The sequence below is a fragment of the Bubalus bubalis genome, chromosome 7, assembly GCF_019923935.1.
Source record: "Bubalus bubalis isolate 160015118507 breed Murrah chromosome 7, NDDB_SH_1, whole genome shotgun sequence".
In the NCBI taxonomy this organism is placed as follows: Eukaryota; Metazoa; Chordata; class Mammalia; order Artiodactyla; family Bovidae; genus Bubalus; species Bubalus bubalis.
In genome coordinates, this window is record NC_059163.1 from 4,882,203 (window position 1) to 4,905,572 (window position 23,370).

Genomic DNA, 23,370 nt, shown 5'->3' on the forward strand with positions numbered 1-23,370 from the left:
AACAGCCACTCGGATAGGTTTGGGGGCAGAGTGGGTTGACTTGGCCCAGTGAAATTCCTCCTTTGGTCTCAGATCTCTGGAGGGGGTCCTGGGGGTTGCATTGTTAACCAACAGGAGTTCAGGGAACCAGGCTCACCCCTGCTGGTGCTGCAACCCATTGTGGGGGGCAGGGGACGGGCCTTTCCAGACACTTCTTTCCTGGGGAAACTGAAGGTCTGGGTTGGGGCTGGAGATCAAGTCTTTGAAATGCTTCTTCATCACAATGACCTTGACATAGCAATTTTTTTTTCTGGTAATGAACAACATACTGTGAAATGAAAATATGTCCTTGCCATATCAATAAACAAGGAATGAAACAGCCATCAGCGATTGCTGGCCTCCAAAGGTGAATGAGGGCTCCCAAAACTAATTGTGACCCATGTGATCCAGTGGATGTAGCGGCTCCCCGCCCCCAGGCTCCCCCTAGCCCCAATTGCTGAGGAGCTGGGAGAGTGCAAGAAGCAAGGTGAATAAGGAAACAGGATTGGCCCCAGATAGCTGAGGTGCATATGAAAGGAATGAATTCAGTGAGTACAGAGGCTTGCTTCTTCCCAGACATACAAAGCCAAGTTCCTTAACTTGATATCTGATCTTTGATGTTCAGACTGCCTGCTCCCTTTGTTGCAAACTTATATGTAGCCTGACTTTCCCTCCTGCTTCCTGGGAGCAGTTTTCTCAGGGCTACTGAGATGCGTCTCCCAGGTTCTGAGTCCTAAACTTGACCACCAAATAAAATAACTAATTTCAGGTTGTGAAAATATTTTTTAGTCGACAGTTCATATAACAGGGCTTCCCAGGTGGCGCTAGTGGTAAAGAATCCACCTGCTAATGCAGGAGACAGACAAGACACAGGTTTGATCCCTTGGTGGGGAAGATCCCCTAGAGTTGTTCTGTTTTCATTTTCTAAGCCATGTTTGATTCTTTGCGACCCCGTGAACTGCAGCACACCAGGCTTCCCTGTCCTGCACTATCTCCCTGAGTTTGCTCAACCTCGTGTCCACTGAGTGGGTGATGCCATCCAACCATTTCATCCTCCGTCACTCCCTTCTCCTCTTACCCTAGAGTAGGAAAAGGCAACCCACTCCAGTGTTCTTGCCAGGATAATCCCATGGACAGAGGAGCCTGGTGGGCTACAATCCGTGCGCTCGCAACAGTCGGACACGACTGAGCAACACACATACAAACACACACACACACACACACACACACACACACACACACAAGCTGTTACGGGCTTGTTATGCAAAGTAAAATGAAACAGCACTTGGAGAGCTGTTTCTCTCTCTCTCACACACACACACACAAACACACACACCACTTGGAGATCACGTCTCCCAGTGGGTGTCACGCCAGGGCGTTACTGAATGAAGAGTGCCCTCCTGCGCTCGGGGCGGGGGCCGGCCGAGCTCCGGCGGGTGGAGCGCGCTAGGCGGCAGCAGAGGGCTGGGCTGGGGCGCGGCCGCCACGCGGGCCCCTCTTGGCCCGGAGGGCGGCCGGGGCGGGGCGGGGCGCCGCGTCTGCAATCCGGGCGGCTGCGGCAGCGGCAGCCGAACGCGGCGGAGGGATGGCGGCGGCCGCGGGCGAGGCGTGCCGGGTGCTGGTGTACGGCGGCCGGGGCGCGCTGGGCTCGCGATGCGTGCAGGCCTTCCGGGCCCGCAACTGGGTAATTCGCAGGGCTGGCGCGGAGGAGCCTTCGGGCGCCGCGCTGGAGGGCAGTCTGGAAGGGAGCTGGGGGCCGCTGAACCCCCCGAGACGTGAGTGCTCGCAGGTGCACGCACAGGTCGACACGTCTGCGTGCGCACCCGGGCCGGGGTGCAGGGCCTTGCTCTGCCGGGAAGCTGGCGGAGGGGACTCTGCTCTCCGGCCTCTGCGCGGTCCGGAGTGTCGGGCGTGATTCCAGACAGACCAGAACCGGAGGGAGAGGTCACGGGAGGGAAGGATCTGAAATCCCTGCCTTGTTCACGGCCGTTGGGGTTACTAGCCCTGTGACCCTGAACTGACCGCTTCATGTTAGCGAGCCTCACTTTCCCCATCTGTAAAATGGGGGTACTCATTGTATTTATTTCTTAGAGGTGTTATGAGGATTAAATAATTGGTGTCATTACGCATAAGTTGTAAATTACCTGACGCTGGTAAAAGCTATTTAAATGTTAGCTACTATTGATATACATATGTTATTGATATATACCTGCTTAGTTGCTTCAGTCGTGTCCGACTCTTTATGACCCCGTGGACTGTAGCCCGCCAGGCTCTTCTGTCCATGGAATTTTCCAGGCAAGAATACTGGAGTGGGTTGTCATTTCCTTGTCCAGGAGATCTTCCTGACCCAGGGATCAAACCCGCATCTCTTGTATTGGCATGGGTTTTTTTTTTTTTTTTTTAAATCACTAGCGCCACGTGGGAAACCCCCTATTGATATATACCCCTGTTCCATTAGCTTCCCTTGTATGTGATATTTTGAAAGCTTGCAAATACCTTTTGTTTGGCAAAGACTACTTGGAGTACTTGGCATCATGGTTAGGAGGGGTGCTTGTCACCGAGCCAGGGACCCTGCCCCCTGCCCTCTGCCCTCTGCCCCCTGCCCCCAGCCCGCCCCGCGAATTCCAGGTGGAAACTCCGTCCACTGTGTCTTCAGTTGCAGCGGCTTCTTGCTCAGAGACCCCCGCTGTAGCTCCGGGAGCTTTCCTGGGGGTTTACTTGCCCGCAGCAGCAGCAGCCTGGGACCAAGGAGAAAGGCAGCCAGGGTTTTCATCTCGTATTAGTATAGGAATATGCTTCGAAGGGTTCTGAATACCCACCATTTACCTGTCTTGAGATGTCTTCCCAGGTCTGCAGGAGGGGTGGGTGGTGACCATGGAACATTTAAGGACTGCCAGCCCAGGGCCAGGCACTAAGCTCCTGCACATCAGAACCCCTCCATAGTCTTAGTTCCATTTAGTCTTTCCAGTAACGTTAATACAGAGTTAAAACATGTATATAGAGAATCTAGAAAAATGGTACAGATCCCTGGAGATCAAACCAGTCAATCCTAAAGGAAATCACCTAATATTCATTGGAAGGACTGATGCTGAAGCTGAAGCTCCAATACTGTGGCCACCTGATGTGAAGAGTTGACTCATTAGAAAAGACTCTGATGCTGGGAAAGACTGAGGGCAGGAGGAGAAGGGGGCGACAGAGGACTAGGTGGACATGAGTTTGAGCAAGCTCCGAGAGTTGGTGAAGAACAGGGAAGCCTGGGGTGCCACAGTGCATGGGGTTCCAAAGAGTAGGACACAACTGAGCAGCTGAACAAACAAAACATAGCTGATTCAGGCTGTTGTGCAGCAGAAGCTAACACAACATTGTAAAGCAATTATCCTCCAATTAAAAATACAGGGCTCCTGTATCCATGTGTTACAGGTGCAGGGGCTGTGCTTCCTCTCGGGGCGGGGTTGGGGGGTGAACGGTGGCTGTCCTTTCACGTGGTGAATCTGGAGAGCTGACCTACCTGTGGCTCTGTCTTTCCCTCCCTTCCTTCCTGGGAGCCCTGGGGGCTCTGGGATGGAGCTCTTTCTTTGTCTCAGTACCCTCCTCGCTGTGACACAGAGCAGTGAGTGTTTTGAATGGATGCTCTGTTCTTCAAGGCTTGTAGGGGAGATGTTTATCTCTGGGGCCTTCAGACTGCAGGGCCCTGGAGCTTTCTGAGTCAGCACCGAGTGTCAGCCGATGTTGTTCAGCCGCTCGGTCGTGTCCAACTTTTTGGGACCCCATGGACTGTGGCATGCCAGGCTCCTCTGTCCTCCACTATCTCCCAGAGTTTGCTCAAACCCTTATCCATTGAGTCTGTGATGTCACTCATCCACCGTAGCATCCTGCATTTCATTTAATTCTGTCACTAACCCTGTTGATTGCTGACAGCCCTCATTTTGCATGGGAGGAACCTCTGCCGAGTGGGTGGATGAGACAGTTGCTGTATGGCAGAACCAGGATTCAAACTCTGACCTGATATCCATGCCTACAGTCATCCTTTCCTACTCTGGGACAGGGGTTGGAAAATTCCAGTTCTCCACGAGCTGGATCTTGCCTGGAGCCTGTTATCACAGAGCCCAAGAGCTAAAAAGGAGTTCCCCATTTTTAGTTGGTGAAAAGAAATCCAAAGAAGAGTAGCCACATGTGAACATTATATAGAATTCATAATTCAGTGACTGATGTCTTCTCAACACACAGCCAGGCTCTTTCATCGATTGCTGGGCTGTTTTCTGTGGCTGCTCTCTAGCTGTGATAGCAGAGTTGAGTAGTTGCAGCAGAGGCCGTATGGCCATCACAGCCTGAAAGACTTAGCCTCTGGCTCTTTAAGGAAAGGTTTGCAAATCCCTGGTCTCGGGCATCTCTGCACCAGCAGGGTTTGGCTTTCAGAGGTGAGAGTGGAAGGGGAAGAGGTGTTTGGAGGTACGGTGTACTGGCCTGGGGATCAGGAAGGGGTATGCTGGCCAAAGCCGGAAAGCCTTGCAAGGGGTGCTAGAGGTCAATTGCTAGGTCCTTTCTCTAGTGGGTTTTCGCTTAAGCCTCTAACCTGTCTCCAACTCCTGCATGAATCTGTCATGCCTGACTGCCTCTTGACCAAACCTGTTTTCTCCTCCCTCCAGTGGGTTGCCAGCATCGACGTGCAGGAGAACGAAGAGGCCAGTGCCAATGTCGTGGTAAAAATGACGGACTCGTTCACGGAGCAGGCCGACCAGGTGATTCCAAGGAAGGACTGCATGTGGGGTGGGGAGCCCTGGGGAGAGGGCTCCAGGGCGGTGTGTTCTTCCGTCTTTCAGGTGTTTCTGTAATTCTGAGAGCCATTGTGCTCATGGAGGGAAATTTGGGAAAAAAAAAAAAAAAAACAAAGACAAGTAGCCCATGGTCCATGTCTAGTTAGCTCACTAGTTAGTTCACATTTTGGCCCATTTTCTTGTGCTTCCTCTGCATACTATAAGTCTTACAGGTTGAGATAAATTCGTATTTTATAAGCTATGGTCAGCTTCTCTTTTTTCAATTTAACTTAGCTTGAATTCTTCCTCAAATCACTTAACACCTCTGTGTCAACTTGTAATTTTTCTTTGTATGGATTGGTCACAGTTTCTTTGTTTGTGCTTGTACATTTAAACTTTTTTTGCAATTTTTCTTTTTTTACTCTAACTTCTTTTACTTACTAATGTTAAGAATACTGTGGTGAACACCTTCATCTCCCTCTCTTATTTATTGAAGATACGTTCCAGAAAGCGGAGCTCCCCCTAAAAGCAAGAATACTAACAAACTAGGTCGTTTCCAATTATAAAGTGAAAGTGACAATGTTAGTCTCTGAGTCATGTCTGACTCTTTGCAACCCCGTAGACTGTTGTAGCCCACCAGGCTCTTCTGTCCATGGGATTCTCCAGGCAAGTATACTGGAGTGGCTAGCCGTTCCCTGCTCCAGGGGAATCTTCCCGACCAGGCGTATTGTAAAGAAGTCAGGCAAAACTCTACAGCTATATAGATAAATTGTGAAATATCCCTCTTTCTCCCTGTGACTGCGTTCCCAGGGAGGAACTGTTGACAGTTCGTTGGATGTCTTGGTATAAGTATCTGAGATGCTCTTAAGCAGGTCTGTATTTCTGGAAGAGCCCTTCCCACCAGTTGCATGAAGGATGTGCTACTGTGGTCTTCATGCCAACCCTGCAGCCCACAGTCCAAGGAAACCTCCTAATGATTCCTGTGCTTAATGATGTTATTGGTTTTATTGGACTTAATAGAAAAACTCGGAGAAGGCAATGGCACCCCACTCCAGTACTCTTGCCTGGAAAATCCCATGGATGGAGGAGTCTGGTAGGCTGCAGTCCATGGGGTTGCTAACAGTCGGACACGACTGAGCGACTTCATTTTCACTTTTCACTTTCATGAATTGGAGAAGGAAATGGCAACCCACTCCAGTGTTCTTGCCTGGAGAATCCCAGGGACGGGGGAGCCTGATGGGCTGCCGTCTATGAGGTCGCACAGAGTCGGACACGACTGAAGCGACTTAGCAGCAGCAGCAGGAAAACTCAGTATGGCTTTGTTGTGTGTCAGACATTGTAAGAAGTGTCTTATTTGCAATAGGCCACTTAATCTCTTTAACACCCCCAAAACCAAGTGTCTCATTGTATCTCCCTTTTAGAAATGGGTACGGAAGCCCCAAGTATTTGCTCAGACAGGTCGTAGGTAGCAGAGCCGGGATTTGAACCTGGGCTCTGGTAGGGGGTGGCGCCTATGCTCTTAACTGCATCTTAAAGTTGCTTCTCAGCAGAATAGCTTCGTGTGAATAAAGCAAGGAAAACTTAAACCAGAGCCCCTGGGCGTGGACAGCTGCGGCTCCTGCAGCCGTGGTCCTCTGCGGCCAGTGTCTCTCCTGCTCCTCTAGTTGCAGGTCTCTGATGTCTGCATCCCATTTCGAATGTGAAATTGTCCACATCTGAGACTTGACTATACAGTGCATCTTTAGGACGAAGATTGGGAAAAGCTTAGCTTTTAAAATCTTTAACCCCTCCTGAGCCTTCTCGTCCCCTAGTTGCTCAATCAGGAATTTCTGGACAAACAGCATAACATCCAGGTTTTGATTCTAAAGCTCTAGAAGAGGAAGTTCAACCTTAGGACATGCAAATTAAGGCTTCCCAGGTGGCACTAATGGGAAAGAACCCACCTGCCAGTGAGGGAGACTTGAGGTGCAGCTTCAGTCCCTGGGTGGGAAGATTCGCTGGAGGAGGGCATGGCAACCCGCTCCAGTGCTCTTGCCTAAAGAATCCCATGGACAGAGGAGCCTGGCGGGCTATAGTCCATGGGGTCGCAATGAGTTGGACACGGCTGAATGAGCACCCATGCAGGCATATTTAAATTGGCCCCCTTAGGCTGAAAATTCACTAGTGACAGAAGATGAAGAAGTGAGAAAAAAACTAAACCTATAGAAGACTGTTGGATAGGCAGAAGGAAGAATTTAAGGGCGAGGAATTTTAAAATGCCTCATTTTAATTTTATTATAAAAATAGAACACAGAGGTGGTAAATGAAAAAAAAAAAAAAAAAGACAAATCAAGCAGGAGCATTGTTGCTGTGGGCTCCGTGCTTCCCTAAAAGGTAGAGCACAGATTGTGTGCGGGTACAGAGGTCAGGGGAGATAATGCGGCTTCTGGCAGATGAGAGCTCGCTGTTGGCAATGGGATGTGGCTTAGAAATGAAGAGGAGGCAGCCAGGGAACCGGGGTAACAGGAGGAAGATCTCAAAAGCTGGACCAGGGTTATGTCAGGTACTTGCCAAGGGATGGTCAGGAATCTACTTAAATTGAAAGATTTTGGTATAGAATGTGGAGGAGAGGAAAGATTGGTTTCCATTGCCAAATCGGTCTCTATGAAAGAATAATTTATTTCTGGCCATGCCCCGTGGCTTGCGGGATCCTAGTTCGCAAACCAGGGATGGAACTCATGCCCCTGCAGTGGAAGCGTGGAGTCCTAACCATCGGACCGCCAGGCAGTTCCCCTGAAAGAGTTATCTGAGGCTCAGAAATTGTTAGGGAAAGCCTTCAGAGACTGAAATGTTACTGCTGTGAGAATTCCACTGTCCTGTGTTAGGCTGCTTCTTTAGAAGCTTGATCTTAACAAAGCTGTTGACAGGCTATGATCCTTTGAGTCATTCCAGGAAAATTTGGAAAAGATTCATGGAAGATGGCCAGGGTTGTGTGTCTACTCAGGTTTTTGTTTTAATAAACTATAACAAAAGACATGTGTTTGTTTTTAACACCTTAAACATTTTAATCAAACAGAAGTAGAGAATTAAAATGAACCCCCATGTATTCATTGCTTACCAACATTTTGCCATGAATTATTTTTTATTGCTTTTTTTTAAAGGAAAAAATTTCTCTTTGGCTTTGGTTTTTTTTTTTTTGGAGTTACAGTTAATGGGATGTTTGTATTGGAGGGAGAGTAGAATTGATTATCTCAGATTATGATTCTGTGATTGGCAAAGAAATTCTGGAAAGAAATATACCAGAAATCTAGCTATAGGCAGTGAAATGCTAGATGATTTTTTTAAAAATATGGAACACTTCATGAATTTGTGTGTGATTTTTTTTTTTAAACTTTTCCTACTTTATTTATAGTTTTATCCCAGGAATGTGTACATCTCCACCCTTTAGACTATTCAGAAGACTCTAGGTTGCTTTATAAATCACACTGAAATGGAGTCTGGCTTTACTGTCCAAAGTGTTCATTGTGCATTGGTCCTGCACCTGATTTTCAAAGTGTTAACTGCCAGGTACTGTGAGCTGACTTACAAAGAAGTGAAAGGTCAGTGGAGGTGGCTATAGCAACGGTAGGCGTCGGCCTGTCGCGGTTTACCTGACAACCTGTGCGTCTTTTCTGGTCCTTCTGTTTCAGGTGACAGCTGAGGTGGGGAAACTCCTGGGTACAGAGAAGGTGGACGCGATCCTTTGTGTGGCTGGAGGATGGGCTGGGGGCAATGCCAAGTCCAAGTGTGAGTCCTTTTCTGAGTTAATCTTTCACCTGCTCTGCTCTTTGTCTAGGTGCATGGGTCGGGCCTGTCCTATGTGCCAGGCCGGACGTTTTCCTGTCTGCCGCCCAGAATCTTTCTAGTCGCTGTAAGGTGGGGATCAACACCCCATTCTACAAAGGAAGCAAAAAACCTCCCATAAAGGGGGTGAGGGGGCTTCCCCGGTGGCTCAGCAGTAAAGAATCCACCTGCAGTGCAGGAGCCGCAGGAGGCTGGGGTTCCATCCCTGGGTCACAGAGATCCCCTGGAGAAGGGAATGGCAACCCACTCCAGTTGCCAACCCACTCTTCTGCCTGGAGAATCCCATGGATGGAGGAGCCTGGCGGGTGCAGTCCACAGGGGGCGAAGAGTCAGACACGACTGAAGTGACTTACCACGCGCAGACGATCAGAGGAGTTAGGGCAGAGGGGCCTTGAGATTAAAAAGGAGACAGGACGAAGTCAGCATGGTCCCCACCGCAGTCTTTCAGGGCTTGTTACTGGGATCTGGGAAAGTGAATGGAATGGAGAGACCATTCAGAAGCTCACAATTGAGCTTTTGTTGAAGCTGTGAGTTTATTTGCTATTTTTTTATCGTGAACATTTTCAAATACACAGAAAAGATGAAAGAACCGTTCAGCGCACACCTTTATGCCCCCGTCGAGGTTCAGTCCTTGTTAATGTTTGCCATACTTCTCGTGCTTTCTCGCACGCGTGTCCTCTGTGTGATTATTTTTGCTGCTGTTGTTAATCATTTGAAAGTGCTTTGACACTTGACTGTATTTCAGTATGTGTCTCCAAGGATTAGGCCATTCTCTCACGTTAGTGTAATACCATTCTCATACCTAAGACAGTTACCAGTAATTCTGTAAGATTAATAGTATCAGCCCATGTTCCAGTTACCTCAGTCTATTCCATAGCTGTTTTCCCTAGATTTATTCTAATCAGGGTTTATGTACGGCATTGTATTATTGTTTGCGTCTCTTAATCTAGAATTTTTTTTTCTTTCCCGTGATAGGCTTGGCAGGTCCAAAGCAGTTTCCATGTAGAATGTCCCCCACCCTGAATGTGTCAGACCGTTTCTTTACGGTATCATTTACTTTGTTCCTCTGTCCCTGGTGTTTCCTGTGAGCTAGAAGGTAGGTCTGGAGACTTGCTTAGATTCAGGTTAAATACTCTGGAGGTGAGGATGCTTCCTGAGTGATGTGGACTTCACTCTGCACCCCTGTGAGTCCTCACCCTATCCCACGGCCTGCTCCGCCGTCCATCCAGAGTGATGCCAACTTTGATGCTGGGTCAGGCTTAAGGTGACAGATGTCCATCATAAGGTCCATTTTTCTATTTGCAATTAGTAAGTGACCCATGGGATGGTGCTTTAGCATCATGTATGAGTATCCTGTTCCCAAACACCTTGAGAAACCCAAATTCCCCAAAACTAGTGGCTATAAACATCCACTGATAATCTACCTGAGTCAGTCCCTCCACTGGGGCTTGGGAGATGGGAGTTTTCCAGTTCTATCATTGCTTCTACAGTTATCAGCCGGAGTGATTTAAAAAGGAATTGGTTGTCTGTGTGTGCATGCACGTGTGTGTGCTCAGTCAGGTCCGACTCTCGGCGACCCCATGGACTGTAGCCCACCAGCCTCCTGTGTCCGTGGGATGCTCCAGGCGAGAATACTGGCGTGGGGGGCCAGTTCCTTCTCCTTCCCTGCGAACCACACCTAAAAGTCAAATTGTCAGTTTGTCGGTGATCGGCTTGGCAGAACACCTGATGGCCTTTTGCGTATTTTGGGAACAGGAAGTGATAATTGTGGGTCCACCCTTTTCTCCCCTAGTTCTTAACGGGGCAATGCAGTGCCTTGGTCATCACCGCCTGCAGACCCCCCTTCTGTATCAGGAGGGCCCTGTCTCTGGGTCACGGGTGCACTGGGTTCTGTGTATCCTGTGAGGGGGAAGGGGATGGTGGTTCAGCTGGTGATGTGACCTCTCTTACCAGTTGTTCCTCCTCACGTCTCTGGCGAGGCCAGAGGGTTAAAACAAATGCACGATCGTTGTTATTTCAGCTTTCTTTTAAAGAGGTCTTCAAAGTTGGCATTAAACTTTCAACCATAGAACACTGTCACTCCATGGAAGCCCTCTTTATGTCATCATAGTCCCTCAGATCTTTTATCACAGATAAAACTTGACTTAGACTTATAGGTTCTAATTAAAGATCTGATGTCCTTTATTTATGTTTTTAATTTTAAAAATTATTTTTTTGGCCACACCACGTGGCTTGTGAGATCTTAGTTCCCCGATCAGTGATCGAACCCAGACCCTTGGCTGTGAGACCATGGAGTTCTAGCCACTGGACCACCGGGGAAGTCCCCTAATGCCATTTATAAAGTAGGGCAGTGTTTGAATTAAAGCCAGTCCCACCTATCTGTCAGCAGTCCTCCTTTATTGGTTGATGTTTACCAGTTTGGCTTCCCTGGTGGCTCAGATGGTAAAGAAATTGCCTGCAACGCAGGAGACCTGGGTTCAATCCCTGTGTCAGGAAAATCCCCTGGAGAAGGAAATGGCACCCCACTCCAGTATTCTTGCCTGGAGAATCCCATGGACAGAGGAGCCTGGTGGGCTACTGTTCATGGGGTCGCAAAGAGTCGGACGTGACTGAGCGACTAACACTAACCAGTTTACAGGTGAGCAGGCTGAGACTTGGCTGATCACGTGGCCTGGATTTGAACCTGCATCTCTGAGCACAAGCCCTGGGCTGTGTGTGTGTGTGTGTGTGTGTGTGTGTGTGTGATCTCCCTGCAGACCCAGAGTGGCCATGGGGGTTTCCTGGAGTATCGGGTGCTGGGGGTCAAGCTCACCCTTCAGTTTCTTCCCTGTGAATGCTGACCTCGTGTGTCTCTTTGCTCAGCGCTCTTTAAAAACTGTGACCTGATGTGGAAGCAGAGCGTGTGGACATCCACCATCTCCAGCCACCTGGCCACCAAGCACCTCAAGGAAGGAGGCCTCCTGACCTTGGTGGGGGCCAGGGCCGCCCTGGACGGGACGCCTGGTGAGCCTCTGTTTCGCCATCTGTGAAATGGGAACGCTCACACTTTCTCGCTTGCTGGGGTGCTGAGTGCTTCCGTGGGAGGGGGAATATTAGAGCCCTTTACCCTCCAGGGCTGTTTGCCGTTGGGTGGCTTTTGCTCCCTATTAGGCCCACGTCTTTTTAGGGGCAGCGCCCCTCGTCTTTTCACGTGCATTGTCCTCACGGTCGTGCTGGCCAAGGACCACTGTCCTGGCACCCGCTTGTCTTGTGTGTGTGTGTCTGGGACCCCCAGGGAATGGGTGGTGGTGCAGTGACTCTCCCCTCGTTAATACGGGCTTTTCTCTGGTGGCTCAGATGGTGAAGAATCCGCCTGCAACGCAGGAGACCCAGGTTCAGCCTCTGGATCGGGAAGATCCCCTGGCGAAGGGAACGGCAACCCACTCCAGTTCTTGCCTGGAGAATTCAGATAATACTGAGTTGTGAAGTCATTTTAGTCCTGTCCAACTCTGTGTGACCCCATAGACGGCAGCCCACCAGGCTCCCCTGTCCCTGGGATTCTCCAGGCAAGAACACTGGAGTGGGTTGCCATTTCCTTCTCCAGTGCATGAAAGTGAAAGGTGAAAGTGAAGTCGCTCAGTCATGTCCAACCCTTAGCGACCCCATGGACTGCAGCCCACCAGGCTCCTCCGTCCATGGGATTTTCCAGGCAAGAGTACTGGAGTGGGGTGCCATTGCCTTCTCCAATGCATGAAAATGAAAGGTGAAAGTGAAGTCGCTCAGTCATGTCCAACCCTTAGCGACCCCATGGACTGCAGCCCACCAGGCTCCTCCATCCATGGGATTTTCCAGGCAAGAGTACTGGAGTGGGGTGCCATTGCCTTCTCCGAATACTGAGTGACTAACACTTTTACTGAAGTGCGGGCAGGGGACGGTTAAGACTTCACCATCTGAATTTATTTTTTTATTTTTTTAAATTTTATTTTATTTTTAAATTTTACAATATTGTATTGGTTTTGCCAAATATCGAAATGAATCCACCACAGGTATACACGTGTTCCCCATCCTGAACCCTCCTCCCTCCTCCCTCCCCATACCATCCCTCTGGGTCGTCGCATTGCACCAGCCCCAAGTATCCAGTATCATGCATCGAACCTGGATTGGCGACTCGTTCCATATATGATATTATATGTATTTCAATGCCATTCTCCCAAATCATCCCACCCTCTCCCTCTCCCACAGAGTCCAAAAGACTGTTCTATACATCAGTGTCTCTTTTGCTGTCTCGTATACAGGGTTATTGTGACCATCTTTCTAAATTCCATATATATGCTTTAGTATACTGTATTGGTATTTTTCCTTCTGGCTTACTTCACTCTGTATAATAGGCTCCAGTTTCATCCACCTCATTAGAACTGATTCAAGTGTAATCTTTTTAATGGCTGAGTAATACTCCATTGTGTATATGTACCACAGCTTTCTTATCCATTCATCTGCTGATGGACATCTAGGTTGCTTCCATGTCCTGGCTATTATAAACAGTGCTGCGATGAACATTGGGGTACACATGTCTCTTTCAATTCTGGTTTCCTCAGTGTGTATGCCCAGCAGTGGGACTGCTGGGTCATAAGGCAGTTCTATTTCCAATTTTTTAAGGAATCTCCACACTGTTCTCCATAGTGGCTGTACTAGTTTGCATTCCCACCAACAGTGTAAGAGGGTTCCCTTTTCTCCACACCCTCTCCAGCATTTATTGTTTGTAGACTTTTGGATTGCAGCCATTCTGACTGGCATGAAATGGTACCTCATAGTGGTTTTGATTTGCATTTCTCTGATAATGAGTGATGTTGAGTATCTTTTCATGTGTTTGTTAGCCATCTGTATGTCTTCTTTGGAGAAATGTCTATTTAGTTCTTTGGTCCATTTTTTGATTGGGTCATTTATTTTTCTGGAATTGAGCTATAAGAGTTGCTTGTATATTTTGGAGATTAGTTGTTTGTCAGTTGCTTCATTTGCTATTTATTTTCTCCCATTCTGAAGGCTGTCTTTTCACCTTGCTTATAGTTTTCTTTGTTGTGCAGAAGCTTTTAAGTTTAATTATGTCCCATTTGTTTATTTTTGCTTTTATTTCCAGTATTCTGGGAGGTGGGTCATAGAGGATCCTGCTGTAATGTATGTCGGAGACTGTTTTGCCTATGTTCTCCTCTAAGAGTTTTATAGTTTCTGGTCTTACGTTGAGATCTTTAATCCATTTTGAGTTTATTTTTGTGTATGGTGTTAGAAAGTGTTCTAGTTTCATTCTTTTACAAGTGGTTGACCAGTTTTCCCCAGCACCACTTGTTAAAGAGATTGTCTTTAATCTATTGTATATTCTTGCCTCCTTTGTCAAAGATAAGGTGTCCACATGTGCGTGGATTTATCTCTGGGCTTTCTATTTTGTTCCATTGATCTATATTTCTGTCTTTGTGCCAGTACCATACTGTCTTGATGACTGTGGCTTTGTAGTAGAGCCTGAAGTCAGGCAGGTTGATTCCTCCAGTTCCATTACCATCTGAATTTAGTGAGGGGTTGGGCACAGTTCACTCTCCCTTTGGATTGGGATAAAGGGATTTAAGCAGAGAGTGGGGAACATAGTTCAGGGAGCCAGAAACTGTCTCCACTACCTAAATTAAACTCTTAAAAAAAAAAAAAAGTGGGGCAGTGTTTTTGGACCTCTTTAGTAAGTGGTGAAACCTTGAGCATCTTTTTCAGTTTTCATGTAGTAAACTGAACTGTGAGGCTTTTACAAATTAATAATTTTTTTGCCACTCATTTTATTAGGTTTCACAGAGAAAGTGATCTTATAAATCCATGGCTCTTGCAGTAATTCACACTGTGTAAATGTTCAGTGGTAGTCTGGCTGAGATCCGATTTTTGTTAAAATCAGAGACTCGAAAGAGTAAATACAGAAATGAGTAATAGCTTGACATTGAAAAGAGAAAACCCTAGGACTGAAACACTAATTTTTCTGAAGGACGAAACAGCTTTCTACCCTTGCTTTTGGTTTATTAGCATCATTCTTTGCTTATAGTTTCAGATACTGGTTAAGACTATAGGATCTGGAACTATACAGGTTGGTTTTGTATTGTGGTTTTGCTATTTAGTCACTGTGTGATATTTGGCTAATTACTTAACCTCTCTGAGCCTCAGTGTTGTCATTTGTATAATGAGAAGAAACAGGAAAACCTCCTTTATATGGTGGTTGGGACTTGCACACATCTTAATGGATGTAAATGGTTTAAGACAGGTATTGCAGAGAGTCAGCAGTAAATGTGAACTGTTACTATTTACTCCAGGTTTCTTTTTGCTCAGTTACTCCTTCAGATGTTGATAAGTTTGTTCCTCTTTTAGCTCTTTAGTTAGATATTGTTAAACTTATTTGAGTCATGAAATCTTTTCACTTTGATTCAGACTCCAGAAAAAATCTGGGGAAGTCTATGAAAGCAGGCGATGAACAAGCTTAATAGTCCTTGAAAACCCAAGAAGAGGTATTCAAAAATGAAAAGTTTTTCATGTGGAAACACACTGAGAACCACCCCCCGCTCCCAGCTCCTATTTCCAAGGTTGTTTATTTGGGGATAGTCCACTGGAGGATAAACCGTATCCAAGAGATGGTGATCTCTCTCCTGTACCATTTAAGGATCTGCCCTGTGTTTAGAAATCAGTCTTTAGGGACTATACTGATCACTTTATACTTATTTATCTTCTTGATGAAGTGCGTTCTTTCCCCATATTTTGCACATGATCCTCATCAGCATTGTACAAAATTCTGTGGAATTAAACCTTTAGGGCTACTGGTTGCTGCTTGCTTGTTTCTCTCCTCATCCGATTCCTTGCTTTCATGCTGTTTGAATGGGATGAAGAGAGAGTCCTGGGAGAAGAGAGAGTGCTGGGGACAGGGGCTGGTAAGATGAAATTCATGTGCTAGTTTGTTTAAAGCTGTTGGAATGGTGATTTTTCACTCATTTATTTGTTATAATCTTTATTGGAGTATAGTTGCTTTAAAATGTTGTGTTGGTTTCCACTGCACAGCAAAGTGAATCAGCTATAGGTATACATACATCCCCTCTCTTTTGGATTTTCTTCCCATTTAGGTCACCACGGAGCCCTGAGCTATACAGTGGGTTCTCTATTAGTTGTCTATTTTATACATAGTAGTGTATACGCAGAGAAGGCAATGGCATCCCACTCCAGTACTCTTGCCTGGAAAATCCCATGGGCGGAGAAGCCTGGCAGGCTGCAGTCCATGGGGTCGCACAGTTGGACACGACTGAGTGACTTCTCTTTCACTTTTCACTTTCATGCATTGGAGAAGGAAATGGCAACCCACTGCAGTGTTCTTGCCTGGAGAATCCTAGGGACGGAGGGGCCTGGTGGGCTGCCATCTATGGGGTCGCACAGAGTCGGACACAACTGAAGCGACTTAGCAGCAGCAGCAGCAGCAGCAGCAGCAGTGTATATGCAATGTCAATCCCAGCCTCCCAACTCATCCCAACCCTTCCACTGGTTTATTTTAATCGCTACAGAGTTTGTTAGATCTTCATGCCATGGTCGACCTTCTGCCCCTAATTAAGCCAAGAAAACCAGGCATGGTGAAATAGTCTTCTTGTGCTTCTAAATAACTTTTTGAGACCTTGACCCTCTTTTGCAATTTGAGTCACTGTGGAAGCGGTTCAGTGATTGGCTGCTCCGCTGAGCTGTGAGTCCCACCTCCCACCAGACTCTGATGCCTCTTGAGCTGTTATACTTTAAACAGCCTACCTGCTGGGGTTTTTAGGGAGCGGCCGACCTTTGGAAGTAGTGGTTTTCTGAAGGCGGAGGGGTGTTGGCAGCAATGAGCCAACAATGTTCTTCGTTGCTGTGATGGCTGCGTTTAGTGCGCTTACAGCCGGGTGCTGTGGGCGCTTCCGAGACGAGAGAGGCCTCGTGTGTCTGCGGGGCAGATGGGGCCCTGTCCTGATAAGCTGTTACGTATAGACTGAGTAAGCAACACGATCCTTCTGTATCACACAGGGAACTAGTCAATATCCTGTAATAAACCCTAATGGAAGAGGATATTAAAAAAGAATGCATATATGTGTGTGTGTGTGTGTGTGTGTGTGTGTATATGGGGCTTCCCTGGTGGCTCAGTTGGTAAAGAATCCACCTGCAATGCAGGCACCATGGGTACAAGCCTTGGGTTGGGAAGATCCATGGATAAGAGAATGGCAACCCACTCTACTATTCTTGCCTGGGAAATGGCATGGACAGATGAGCCTGGTGGGCTACAGCCCATAGGGTCACAGGAGTTGGCCATGACTTAGTGACTAAACCACCACCATGTATGTGTGTGTGTATATATATGTGTGTGTGTGTGTAACTGAATCACTTTGCTGCACAGCAGAAATTAACACATTATAAATCAACTATACTTCAGTTAAAAAAAAGAAAGACATGCCTCGCTTCTGTCAGCAAGCATTCACTGACTGGTGGGGGAAAGGAAGGCCGATGGGAAGCAAGTATACACATACGTTGCGATTGTTCAAACAGTGTGGTTTATTTTTTAATTAATTTTTTTGGAGTCTAGTTGATTTTCAGTGTTAGTTTCTGCTGTACAGCAAAGTGAATCAGTTATATATATATATATACACACACATATATATATACACACACACACACATATATACACATATAGCCACTCCTTTTTCGATTCTGTTCCCATATAGGCCATTACAGAGTAATGAGTCCGGTTCTCTGCGCTGTACAGTAGCTCCTTCTTAGCTTTCTATTTTATATACAGCAGTATGTACGTGTTGATCCCAATCACCCAAGGTATCCCACCCCTACTTCCCTCCCTTGGTAACCATAAGTTTGTTTTCTGCATCTGTGTCTATTTCTGTGTTGTCAATACGTTTATTTGTATTGGGTTGGCCAAAGAGTTCGTTCGGGTTTTTCCATTAACGTTTTACAGAAAAACCTGAGGGCCCTTTTTGGCCAACCCCGTACTTTTTTTAGATTCCACGTGTAAGCAGTCTCATATGATTCAAGTGGTGTCCTATAATGGGAGCTGGACCCCAGGGCACAGCCCTTATGTTAATATGATGGGCAACATATATGGAGGTGCTCCCCTGTTCTGGGCCTAGAATTGAGTACTTTATCCCCATTTTTACAGATGGGAAAACTGAGGGTTAGCAAGGTCTTGAGAATCTACCCAGGATTTCTGTAGTGGTAAATGGGAAGGGCTGGGCTTTGAACCTGTGCAGCCTGACCCTAAAGCCTGTACTTCAAACTGCTGCTTGATTGTGCCAACCCACAGGGCACCCAGCGGCGAATGCTGGCTGCTCACAAGCTGTTATGGATTCAAGGGTTCAGAACCCTTGCTTGGCTTTTCATCTCTCCGCTGGCCTCGGTACGAGTCTGTGTGTGAGCCTGGGCCTGTCCAAGCCTCCATTTCCTTAGCAATAGAACTAGGATTAGCCTCATGGCTTCTCTGATAACCACTAAGTGCCAGGTAAATAGTAGGTTATGTCCTTCCCAATTTCCAAAGATGTCCCTAGTTCTCTCTTCCCGGCCTCCTTGGGACCCTGGCATGCTGCCCTTTGGATGTGCCAGTGGCGGCCAGTGGTCCCTGAAATGTTTTCTCCCGTTTCCCAGGGATGATCGGCTACGGCATGGCCAAGGCCGCGGTTCACCAGCTCTGCCAGAGCCTGGCCGGGAAGAACAGCGGCCTGCCGCCCGGGGCTGCGGCCGTCGCCCTGCTCCCGTAAGTGGCTGGGGTCCCTGCATGCCTGACCCCCACCGGGGACTCACGTGGGTCCTGGAGTCGCTCCACACAGGGACGAGTGCACGCTGTCACCTCAGCCCCCGAGAGTCATCAAGGCCATTATCCTGGGCTTTCCCGGATGGTTGCTTAGCTGCTGGGATGGGTCTGCATCTTCCTCATTCTCTGTCCTTCTGTTCCTCTTTATTAAGAAATAGTGGACACATTTAATTTTAATATCTGTAGCTCTGTCTTTCAAGTCATGTTAAGGTCAGCGTGGAAGAAAGACTCCTGTTTGGTCTGTGGGTGTGGGAAGAGAATTTGGGGAACTCTGGGAGATGTTTCTGGAAGGATTTCCAGACCAAAGACCTTGTCTCTTGGCTTTAGTCCTGAAAGATGATGTCGGTGTGCTGGGGCGCTGGATGGTCCTCTCACCTTTCATTCTGAGATTCTGTGACCTGGTCCCAGGGCTATGATTCTGAGTGATTTCCCAGGCCTGAAAGTTCTGGGGAAGTCATTCATTTCAGAATTCTGTATTCTGTTATTGAAAGTCATAAGATTCCCTGGAAAACAGTACGCAATGAAGGATGAGGCTGTCTTTCCCCCATATTTAAAAAAATATTATTATTACACTTAAAAAAAATCCTGAGAAATGAGTCCGCTGCATTTTAGGGAGGGAATGGAGACATAGGCAGAAAAAGAGTTTACTGCAGTAAAGACTGTTTTAGAAAAAGGCAAAATGTGGCTCTTACCCAAAGTGCCTTGCTGGCTCAGGGCTGGGCTGGGCTGTGGTCTCTAACGGGGGGCGGCTTCCCGGCCTCCCTGGTGAGCTTAGAGTGGTCTGTCCACATGGGCGCGGTCACCCTTGGTGCCATCGTCTCCCAGTAGTGGGGACACACGCGTGACAGGCTTGTCTCTGCTCTGCAGGGTCACCCTGGACACCCCGGTGAATAGGAAGTCGATGCCCGAAGCTGACTTCAGCTCCTGGACGCCCTTGGAGTTCCTGGTCGAGTGAGTATCGCAGTCACATCACTGACTCAGCAGCTCCCGGCCCCCGTGCCTCCCTCTTGAGGGTGAGAGGACAGGCCCGTGTTCTCCTGGCTTATCAATCAACGCGCTGCTCCATGAGGTCCTGACCTCCAAGGGCGTCTCGCAGCTCTATGTGAACGTCGCAGGCTGGAGGGGTTAATGGTGCCTCCCCCTCCACCAGGACTGGTTCAACTCCTCTAGGCCTCAGTCTCTCAGTCTGTACAATGGGGGTCCGTGATGACCTTTGGGAGGGTAAGCCGTCATAGAGTGGGACAGGCTCCCAGCCCACGTCTGACCCACAGAAATGCTGGGTGAGCCCGGCGCCTGGAACACTGGCTCTCTCTGTTAACAAGCACAGCTGCATGGAGTGAGCCGCTGACCTGGGTGGGACCTCTGGGCCCATGTGTCTGAATTAGTGCCGAGCCTCAGAAAAGCATCCTTTGTCCCCCAGATCATATCCGGCCCCCAAGGCCCTTTGTGAATATGAGTGGCTTTGGAAGATCAGGAGAGGATGCGCTTTCTGCTTGCTTGTGTTCACCTGGATCTCAGTTCCCCCAGACCCCTCTGTTTAAGGGGGTGTTGAGCACATGTTTGCTGAGCACCCACTGGGGCTGGGGGCTGTGCTGGGCCTGGGGACGATGATGAGGGAGCAGGGACCACCTTGCCCAGCAGAGTGAGTGGTGAGCCGCCTGGATGGCTGTGTTCATATGGGATGTTTGTAGAGCTTGCGATGTACTTTTAGTCTGAGGTTGCTTTTTATTTAGATGGAATTGGGAGATAGTTGGAACTTTCATGTTTGGAACAAGTGCTTACGTAGCACCTATGTGCCAAGCCATTTGACTTTGTAACCCTGGTCTTATAAAATGCTTGTAGCAGGGGCTTCTTAAGTGGCTCGGTGGCAAAGAATCTGCCTGCCAATGCAGGACACTCAGGAGATGGGAGTTCGATCCCTGGGTCAGGAAGAGCCTCTGGAGGAGGGCATGGCAACCCACTCCAGTATTCTTGCCTGGAGAAACCCCATGGACAGAGGAGCCTGGCAGGCTACAGTCCATGGGGTCGCAAAGAGTTGGACACAACTTAGTGACTGAGCAACAGCAACAACAGCTTCCCTGTACCTACTCAGCCTCTGGTCAGTGGCAGCTCGAATGACTGGACAGCTGAAGGTCAGCTCTGGTCCAGCAGGTTTCTCATAGGCACTAAAGACCTCAGGAGCTCCTGAGGACTTTCCAGTGAAGGAGGGGCCACAGTCCCACCTGTGGGATGGGGGATGTCAGAGGGGACGGTATTCTCAACAGCAGGAGTTAATGCTTTAAAAATGACCAGGGGACTTCCCTGGCAGTCTAGTGGTTAAGACTGTGTGTTCCCAATGCAGGGGACACAGGTTCAGTTCCTGATAGGGGTACTAAGATCCCGCATGCGGTATGGTGCAGCCAAATTAAAAATAAAGAAATAAAAATTATCAGCCTCTTGTTCAGTTCAGTTCAGTTCAGTCGCTCAATCGTGACCTACTCTTTGCGACCCCATGAATTGCAGCACTCCAGGCCTCCCTGTCCATCACCAATTCCCGGAGTTCATTCAGACTCACGTCCATCGAGTCAGTGATGCCATCCAGCCATCTCATCCTCTGCTGTCCCCTTCTCCTGCCCCCAATCCCTCTCAGCGTCAGAGTCTTTTCCAATGAGTCAACTCTTCGCATGAGGTGGCCAAAGTACTGGACTTTCAGCTTCAGCATCATTAAACCTTAATAATTCCTTGTACCCTTTTTCTTTCCTCATTTTTTTTTTTTTTTTTTTGCGACTGCTAGATTTTACTGAGATACAACCGACAATAATATAGATTGAAGGTATAGAGTTTGAGTTTTTATATTCACATACATTGTGAAAGGGCTTCCCTGGTGGTTCAGACAGTAAAGAATCTGCCTGCAATGTGGGAGATCTGGGTTCCCTCCCTGGCATGGGAAGATCCCCTGTTGAAGGGAATGGCAACCCACTCCAGTATTCTTGCCTAGAGAATTCCACGGACAGAGGAGCCTGGCAGGCTGCCGTCCATGGGGTCACAAAGAGTCGGACACGACTGAGTGACTGACACAAACACACACTCACATACACCGAACACAACTCCCCCAGGCAACCCACACCCCTCCCCACACAGAGCTGGTGATTAAATGCCCCATCCTGGCACCGGATGTGTTTTATTGCAGTACTGTGATTTTTTAAATATCTTTTTCCATTGCATGGCACAGCCATGGATGCTCCATAAATGTTTGTTAAGAAAATAATAATAATTTTTTCTCTTTTTAACTTTCTGGGAGGTAATATAACAAAGTATAAAGTATTCTCCCCATGTCTCTCTCTTTTTTTTTCTAATTCTTTTTCCATTTATTCTGTTTTTTTAATTTAAATATATATTGAAAAAAATTTTACAATGTTGTGTTGGTTTCTGCCGTAACAACAATGCAAATCATCCCCTCTCTCCCTCTCCTCCCGCCTTCCCATCCCTCCTGGTCATCACAGAATGCCAGACTGGTGCCCATGTCTCTTAGGATGAACTCATGAAAATCTTTCTTTAATCACATAAAATCACTGTGTTCCAACAATGCAGATTCCAACAACGCAGGAAAATAGCCAAGTGAAAATCTTGCCAAATCCTAACCACTCAGGAACTGCAGTCAGTGAAGTCCTAGAATCACTGGGGACTTGGGTGTGTGTCCATGAGGCCTTGGAGGCTTTTTTACAGCTGCTGCTTGGCCCTAATGTGAAGATAAGCCTGTGTCCAGATTTTTGCTTTTGGAATGTAAAGCTTTTCTTCTTTTTGTTCTAGAACCTTCCATGACTGGATCACAGAGAAGAATCGACCAAGCTCAGGAAGCCTAATCCAGGTGGTGACCACGGAGGGGAAGACGGAGCTTACCGCAGCATCTCTATAAGCTTCGTTTCACCGTCTGTCAGAAAAGTCATCAGTCCATCCGCGCAGCCGAGTGTGGCCCTCGTTTTCTGTGATCCTGTTTGTGGGACGTGATTCTAAGTCCTGTTTTCCTCTCGCCTAATGTGCATTTGTTCTCCTAGGATGGTATCCAAGTTTGTGTGAAATAGAAGCATGTGAGGCTCACAGACAGCAGCATGGGTCAGTGTTATCCACGAGATTTGGGAGGTCTCAGGACGACCCCCTCTGTGTTGGTGTTGTATTGAATTGCTTTTGAGACTCTGCGTCTGAGTCCCTGACCTTGGCTGTCGACCGACTCGTTCAGAAATTTGTTGGGAACGGGGACCTTTGGAGCCTGACTTATTCTGAATGTTGTGCCTTTATCACAGATGTAGTTTTCGTAGCCTTGAATTCATCTGCCTTTAAAGCTCCTTCTGTTGTATAAGCAAAATCCCGTGGACTCTGTCAAGGTGTCTTTTTCCTGTGAAGTTGCCGAGTGCCCACTTGTGATGCTGTGGTGTTTACCCTCCTAATAAATGCACTTCGTTTACGGTATTGTCTTCTCTAATCGAAACGCATCTTATGAACGATCATGGGTGACTGCACTAGAATCGTGGGCTGCCAGTGCTCTTTAGCGTGATGTTCTAGAAAGGGGGTTGGATTCAAACCCTGAAATAAGTGTTTTCAGCACAGCGGCAAGAGGCATGATTGCCTCACGGGCGTACTGGAATCTGCAGGGTGGCCCGTGCGTTTAGAAGCAGGGCTCCGAGTGACTTCACATGGGCTGCTCTGAGAACTGGTGGTGCAGTGCGACCCATTTGACAGGTGGCAAAACTGAGGCCCACAGCAGTGCCTTGTCATCCTCACGGTCAGTAGGTATCAGAGTGAGCCCGAACCCCAGTCACCAGATGGTTGCGGTTCACAAAGGCCTTTACCATATTTGTCCTCTCCTTAATTCTTTTAAAGACATTTTTTTTCATTGAAATAAAATTAATATAACATAAAATTGGCCATTTTAAAGTGAAAAATTTGGTGGCGTTTACTATGTTCACAGTGGTCTGTAACCAC

At 47.7% G+C, this 23,370-nt stretch overlaps 1 protein-coding gene across 2 annotated transcripts; it reads left to right on the forward strand.

Annotated features, from left to right (window-relative positions):
* Nucleotides 1-1,528: 1,528 nt before the first annotated feature.
* Nucleotides 1,529-22,852, forward strand: QDPR (quinoid dihydropteridine reductase). Of its 2 annotated transcripts, XM_006060720.4 has the most exons (7): nucleotides 1,532-1,702; nucleotides 4,665-4,757; nucleotides 8,441-8,537; nucleotides 11,457-11,597; nucleotides 18,246-18,354; nucleotides 19,279-19,362; nucleotides 22,201-22,852. In XM_006060720.4, exons 1-7 carry the CDS (start codon nucleotides 1,604-1,606, stop codon nucleotides 22,304-22,306), a joined length of 729 nt encoding a protein of 242 aa, XP_006060782.1. In that variant the 5' UTR covers nucleotides 1,532-1,603; the 3' UTR covers nucleotides 22,307-22,852. The 2 variants fall into 2 exon arrangements, with proteins under 2 accessions (XP_044801552.1, XP_006060782.1); XM_044945617.2 differs by lacking the exon at nucleotides 11,457-11,597 and having other exon boundaries at nucleotides 1,529-1,702.
* The last annotated feature ends 518 nt before the right edge of the window (nucleotides 22,853-23,370 follow it).